Consider the following 7,711-nt stretch of genomic DNA (forward strand, 5'->3'; position numbering starts at 1 on the left):
ACCTCAATAATGAGATTCTCTGCTGGATCCACTGGCGGCATAACTGGAATAGTCCTGGGAAGTCCTCGTCCTCTACCACGAGCTGGAGCCCTCCCTCGGCCTCTGCCTCGGCATCTAGCAACTGGGGGAGTAGCTCTTCCCTAGTCTGGAACTTCATTCGAGCGCGTTCTAACCATCTGTGAGAAAATAAGAGAAGGATTTTTTTAGTGCTACATTAATTGCATGATGGAATGTGAAGAAAGGTAATTTCCTAACACCATATAGCCTATATTAGGTCTTCGTACTGATCCGCAAGACTCTATTAGGTCTGCTAATAACTTGTGAGACCAACGTGAACCTAGTGCTCTGATACCATGTTGTCACAACCCAATTTCACCTGTAGGTCGTGATGGCGCCCAACACTTCAGCTAGGCAAGCAAACTAATAAATTAAGCATAGATTGATAAAATTTAAAACCAAGAAAATATAAACCCAAACTCTACCAATGTGTGTGCCAAGACCTGGTGTCACAAGTGAATGAGCATCTAGTAGATTATACAAAACTCCAAATACTGTCCGAAATGAAATAGACAGAATGTAAATATAAGAAGAGACACGGGTAGCTGCAGAACGGCTCAGAAAGGCAGCTCACCACTATGCCTTGGGATTACATGGGTATGTGATGATAGGTCCTCCACTAGTACCTGTCTCAGATCCTGCACAAAAAGTGAAGCAAGTGCAGTATGAGTACGTAAACTACGTGTACCCAGTAAGTATCAAGCCTAATCTCGAAGTGGTAGAGACGAGATGGCTGACTTTGACACTAACTCTGGGTCAATAATAATAACTGAAATAAAACTAGGATTTTTAAATAAGCATGATTTACAGAATTTACAGTAATTTATTTCATCAGCAAAAATAATCAAATTCCTTCAAATATAACAATTCTCAATATATTAATTAAATTCCTTCAATTTAAATATTTTCCAATTTATCAATTAAATTTCATTTACAGGAGTAACAATTAATTCCTTAACAAGCAAGAATAATAACTCATTAAATTCAAAGGATTTTCCAATTTATTAATTAGCTTCTATTTCATTAAATAAATTATTAAAGCATCGTGTAATTATTATTATTAAGCATGATTTCTGTCGAGGACGTACGGCCCGATCCAGAGTGTCGTGTACACTGCCGAGGGACGTGCGGCGTGATCCATAGATGCATCTATCCTACCGAGGCGTTCGGCCTGCTCCACAAGGAAGGAGGACATTTTCTTATGTGCCTCCGGAAGGAGAGTATATTATAAGATAAATTCGGGAGGAGAACAATTTCTTTTAACAATTAATTGATTTAAACAGAAAATCAAGCCTATGATATTTTCATCCTTTAATATCTTTATCTAACAATTCACAATATATTCATATATATCAATTAATATTAATTAATCAAAGAATACAATTTACACAAGTAATGCATGCTTTGAGTCCTAAACTACCCGGACTTTAACATTAATAGTAGCTACGCACGGACTCTCGTCACCTCGTGCGTACGTAACTCCTACAATTAGCAACAATTATTTAATTTAATCCCTATGGGGTAATTTCCCCCTCACAAGATTAGACAAGAGACTTACCTCGTCTTGCTCCAATTTAATCCACTATAAGGCCTCTTCCACGATTATCCAACTCTGTCTGGCTCGAATCTAGCCAAACTAATTCGATACAATCACTAAAAATTATAGGAATCAATTCTATAAGAAAATACTACATTTTTTAAATAAAAATCCCGAAATTAATTAAAAATTCATCCGTGGAGCCCACGTCTCGAAATCCGGCAAAAGTTATGAAATCCGACAACCCATTCAATTACGAGTCTAACCATACCAGTTTCACTAAAATCCGACTCCGAATCGATACCGAAATCTCAAAAATTCGTTTCTATGAGATTTCTAAAAATTTCCCAAATTTAAATCTCAAAACACTAATTTATGGTGAAAATAATGTTATACTTGTATATGTATACCAAATCCGAGTTAGAATCACTTACCCCAATGTTTTCCTTTGAAAATCTGTCAAAAGTCGCCTCTGCTCAAGCTCAAGTTCGTCAAAAATGGCAAATGGGACGAATGTCCTCTGTTTTTATAACTTACAGCTCTGTCCAGTTCGATCAAGGAGCTCGATCAGGGGAGCTCGATCTCGGGAGCTCGATCTCAGGGAGCTCGATCTCGGGAGCTCGATCTCAGGGAGCGCGATCTCGGGAGCTCGATCTCAGGGTGCTCAATCTTAAGAGCTCGATCTTGGGAGCTCGATCTTGGGAGCTCAATCTTGGGAGCTCGATCTTAGGAGCTCGATTAGGCCTCGAGCCTGGGAGCTGGTCATGGCCTCGATCAGGCCTCGAGCCTGGGGCATGGTCATGGCCTCGATCAAGTTCGATCTTGGGTCTTGATCCTGGCCCTCAGTACTTACCTTCGATCGTGGCTTCGATACTGAGCCTCGTCCCTGGCTTCGACTCAGTCCTCGATCGTGGGCTCGATATCTGGGTTCGATCTGGGGTTCGATCTGGGGCTCGATCACAGCACAGAATATACAGCAGAAGGGAAAATTACAGCAGCTTTTTAAGTCCAACTTTTGATCCGTTAACCATCCGAAACACACCCGAGGCCCTCGGGACCTCAACCAAATATACCAACAAGTCCTAAAACATCATACGAACTTAGTCGAACCTCTAAATCACATCAAACAACGCTAAAACCATGAATCATACCCTAATTCAAGTTTAATGAAACTAAGAGTTTTCAATTTCTACATTCGATGTCGGAACCTATCAAATTAACTCCGATTGACCTCAAATTTTACACACAAGTCATAAATTACATAACAGAGCTATGAAAATTTTCGAAACTGGATTCCGACTCCGGTATCAAAAAGTCAACTCTTCGGTCAAACTTCCAAACTTAAATTCTTATTTTTAGCCATTTCAAACCTAATTTAACTACGGACTTTCAAATAAAATTCTGAACACGCTCCTAAGTCCAAAATCACCATACGGAGCTGTTGGAATCATCAAAATTCTATTCCGGGTTATTTTCTCAAAAAAAGTTGACCGAAGTCAAACTTAGCACTTTAAGGCCAACTTAAGGAACCAAGTGTTCCGGTTTCACCCCAAACACTTCCAAATCCCGAACCAACCATCCCTGCAAGTCATAAATCATTACAAGAACATACAGGAAGCTTTATTTTAGGGAATGGGGTTCTAAAAGTTAAAATGACCGGTTGGGTCATTACTGTCACGACCCAAACCGATGGGCCGCGACGGGCACCCGGTACCTTACTCAATCGAGTACCAACGTAACATATCTTTCTTATTACTTCATCATATAATCGTGACATACGGGCCTAATAGGCCAACATGATCATTTATAAATTCAAAACATAGGCCGACAAGGCCGTACAATCTTTCACGTACACGATATTTGTCTACAAGCCTCTAAGGCACATAATTGTCATAAAGGTCGGGACAGAGCCCCGCCATACCAAACCATACACATCTAAATTATACTGACCAAACAAGCAACTCCAGAGTAAATGGAGTGCACCAATATCTTCTGCTGAGCTGATCGCCTACATGGAGGACTCTCGACCTATCTATCAAGACCTGCGGGCATGAAACGCAGCGTCCCCGGGCAAAAGGGACATCAATACAAATAATATACCAAGTATGTAAGGAATGAAAATCAGTAAATAATAGACATGACAGAAACATAGAGTAAAAGACTCGACATGTACGTCTGCATAGCTCTGTGAGTCATTTCATTTTTATAATGTCATGCATATGCGTATAAATATCATACCATGCATTGGTATATGCGTTCATAGCATCATCAAGCCTCTGAGGGCATCCCATCATATCATTTCAGCCACTGTGGGCAAATCATCAATGTATACCAGCTGATCAAGTGGTGGTACGTATATAATGCCATAATCTTTTCTCATATTCCATATACATATAATATACATATATACACGTATATAACTCCATCTGGTCATGGGTCAATGTATATGTATAAATGCATGAAATGCATAAGAAATATGTTAATAATATTTTCTTGGGATGTCATAAAAATAATATGCCTTAAGAAATACGTTAATAAGATTTTCTCGGAAGGTCATAAAAATTATATGCCTGTCGGATAAATTTTATCAAATACGTATTTTTCTGAGACCCATGAACAAAAGATATAATAATAATTCACATGGGGAATCAAGAATATAGACACCCCTAATATTTCTATGAATAGAGTCGTTTATGGAAATTATGTATTTGCTCATTTCGTTCTTGTCATATAGATCATGCCAGAAGGAAAGAAGGGATAGCCTTAACATACCTGAGTCGATCCTCTTGACAATCCTCTAACACACGTTAATTGTGGCAGCACGTAACGGCAAGATCGGAGTAGGGAAAATCCGTATGATATTCTTGAGAAAAATTATACTATACTCCATTATAATTGCCCAATCTCACGTTCTGATATATGACTCACATATTCTTAAGAATGAATATGTGATTTTCATGTCCTTAAGAATTAAAATGGCCCTCCTTTAATAAAAGGATATGTGACTAACTTCTAGCCTTACCATGCATGTTGTATTTGATAGAAGAATAATGATCTATAACCATGGTATATAGAGTCTACCAGTAATCATTGCAAGAGCACGCCCCATTCTTAAAATGGTGGAAACGGTTTGAATTTCTCACAATAATTTCCTTTTCTATTAGCTTTGATGATAACTTCATAAAGTTGTGGCAATCCAAACAAATACGGATGTTCTTTATAATCTTAATGGCACTGTAGCTAACGTTCTTTGCCAACTCCCACATCTAAATTTTTTCCACATAATCTAATGACTTAAAGAGTCACAATTCTTTGGTGGTGGCTTGCTGCCACGTGGGGAGGGTCTAACTTTATCCAACTCTTTAATTTAATTGCTAATCTCCCATTAAAATTAATAATTACTCGATTATCCACATAATCTAGAATTATCTCAAATGGCTTAAAACACTACTCACTTTTAACACACTTTACTATCATGGTCATGTGGTACCTTGTATGGTTCTAGTCAATAAATACCGGGTCTCATAGCTTGGACCGTATTTTATCCCAAAATATCAAACTTTGACGAAATTCCTTTTCTTCGATTTCCTTACCCTTTTTCCTTCACAAATTTACTCATCGCGTGTTTGACATAGCATAATGCTTATAATTTCAAAATAACCTCATTCCCGAATTTTACGTCGATTAACTTATGACGAAATTTTAACGTACGAGAATACAGGATGTAACATATCATTTTCGAGCTTTCATCAATTTACTTATGGGCGTACTTTTACGTACGAAAACGTGGGGTGTAACAAGAAGTAAGGATAAGAAAGGGCGAGTGAGAAGGTGACGAAAATGGATAAGTCCTCAAGATTAAGCCCACGAAAACAAGAGAGTTAATGGTTTCTCTAAGTTATAGAAAGCTCAATATAGTCTGAATGAACTCAAAGGAGTCTAATACTAGTAGCATTTAGAAGAGATGGAATGCTGCCCTGGATTAAAATACCCACGTAAGGTGAATCACATTTGGATACTATGAAATACGGTTATGAAAGTATAGTATCGCCTCCAGGTGGGTCAGGAAAATCACTTCAAATATTCCACGATGCAACGTGAGCCCTAGAGGCAGTGTTACATAAGAGGTCAAGTTATCAGTGGTAGATTGTAGATCAATATTGAGGTGAATCAACAATGGATGGACAAAAGTCACAAAGTATAAGATGAGATTAGGCCGTCATTCTTAAGATGAACAGTAATGAGGAAGCATTAAAGGACTTAGATTTATATATATGGGATAAGCAACGAAAGTAACCTAGGGTTTGGTAGCAGACCTCAGTAACGATAAATTGAGGTAAGAGTTATGGTATAATATGACCTACTTAGATGCAGTAAAGTTATACAGATGGATAACTGGGCCTGTGAAATAAGGTATAACAATATTCGTAAGTTCAACAAAATACCGAGCGAAGAACTTCAGCATACCCGTAGACACCCAGAGGAACATCTTGTCAAGCTCTGTATATGTCTACAAAGTGAGACCTAAAAATTGGCTAAAAACTGGAGGAAAAAGGAGAGAAGAATCGCATATGCACACTTACAAGGTCAGAGTCGTACACGCTGCATAATAGAAGGTAGCAACAATTACGATATTAGAAGGATTCTGACCACAATTCATGTTGTGAGAAAGAGGCCTAAAGGGGGGAATGCCCTGGCCTTTGGATTTATTCACAGCACAGGATGGCAAGGGAAGTATTAAAACCATTCGTAAGAGCTATCCGATTGTAAGACCGATAATTGCATTAGTCAACATTTGAGGATGAATGTTCCAAAGGGGGGAATGATATTATGCCCCGTAGTATTATGTCAATGTTACCTATGATGATGTAATAAGAAAGATACGTTATGTTGGTACTCGGTTGAGTAAAGTACCGGGTGCCCGTCCCGGCCCATCGGTTTGGATCGTGCCAAAGGGCGTAATTGGGATAGATAAAGGATTGGCCTTCGTTTGAGTAATGATTGTACAAATTAGAATACCCAGGTAAGCTAACTTAGAAGGGAGCTAAGTTTCAGTGGACTGATGCTTGTGATCGGAGTTTCCAGTCATTGAAGGACAGATTGACTTCAGCACCGGTTCTAACACTCCCAGAAGGGACCGACGGTTATGTTATCTATTGTGATGCTTCGGGCGTTGGATTGGGTTGTGTACTGATGCAGCATGATAAGGTTTTAGCTTATTCTTCTAGACAACTTAGAAGGCACGAAAAGAATTAACCGACCCATGATTTAGAGTTAGCTGCAGTGATTTACGCACTAAAGAGGTGGAGGCACTATGTGTATGGCATTCATGTTGATATCTATATGGATCATAAGAGCCACATGTATATCTTCAAGCAAAAGGAATTGAATTTACGTCAAAGGAGATGGTTGGAGCTACTTAAAGATTATGACGTTGATATTTTATACCATCCGGGGAATGAGAACGTGGTAGCCGATGCCCTCAGACGTAGATCTATGGGTAGCCTGTCATATTTACAGCCAGAGAAGTGGGGAATAGCCCATGAGATTCATAAGTTTGCTATTCTTGGAGTTCGGTTACTGGACTTAGGTGATATTGGAATTATTATTCAGGATACAACAACATCCTCTTTAGTAACTAAAGTGAAGGAACGCCAATACGAGGATCCTGTGTTAGTTCATTATAGGGATACCACCCCTAAGAAGGAGAAGACACCATTTGAGATTACAGAAGATGGGGTCCTCAGATATCTAGGACGATAATTTTGTCCCTAATGTTGCAAGGTTGTGTCGCCAGGTTATGGGACAAACTCATTATTCTCGTTATTTTGTCCATCCAGGAGCAACAAAGATGTATCATGATATCAGGGAAGTATATTGGTTGGATGGAATTAAAAAGGATAGAGCGGAGTTTGTTGCTCAGTGCCCTAACTATCAGCAGGTTAAGATTGAACATCAAAAGCCTGGTGGATTATTGCAGGCTATGGAGATTCCGACTTGGAAATGGGAAGTAATTAATATGGATTTCATCGTAGGCTTACCTCGTACACAGTGTAAGTTCGATTCTATATGGGTGATTGTTGATAGACTTAAAAACATCAGCTCATTTTCTGCCCG

The 7,711-nt window shown here is 38.9% G+C and overlaps 1 protein-coding gene across 1 annotated transcript; it reads left to right on the forward strand.

Moving 5' to 3' along the window:
• The first annotated feature begins 6,937 nt into the window (after positions 1 to 6,937).
• On the forward strand, positions 6,938 to 7,357 carry LOC138903880 (uncharacterized). The gene has a single exon (XM_070192451.1). The coding sequence runs from the start codon at positions 6,938 to 6,940 to the stop codon at positions 7,355 to 7,357; it is 420 nt and encodes a 139-aa protein (XP_070048552.1).
• The last annotated feature ends 354 nt before the right edge of the window (positions 7,358 to 7,711 follow it).

The sequence above is a fragment of the Nicotiana tomentosiformis genome, unplaced genomic scaffold (genome assembly GCF_000390325.3).
Source record: "Nicotiana tomentosiformis unplaced genomic scaffold, ASM39032v3 Un00105, whole genome shotgun sequence".
NCBI classification, from domain to species: domain Eukaryota; kingdom Viridiplantae; phylum Streptophyta; class Magnoliopsida; order Solanales; family Solanaceae; genus Nicotiana; species Nicotiana tomentosiformis.

What these genes read in the sequence shown, in the direction of transcription:
- LOC138903880 (XM_070192451.1), top strand. Translation starts at nt 6,938, where the DNA reads ATGGATCATAAGAGCCACATGTATATCTTCAAGCAAAAGGAATTGAAT.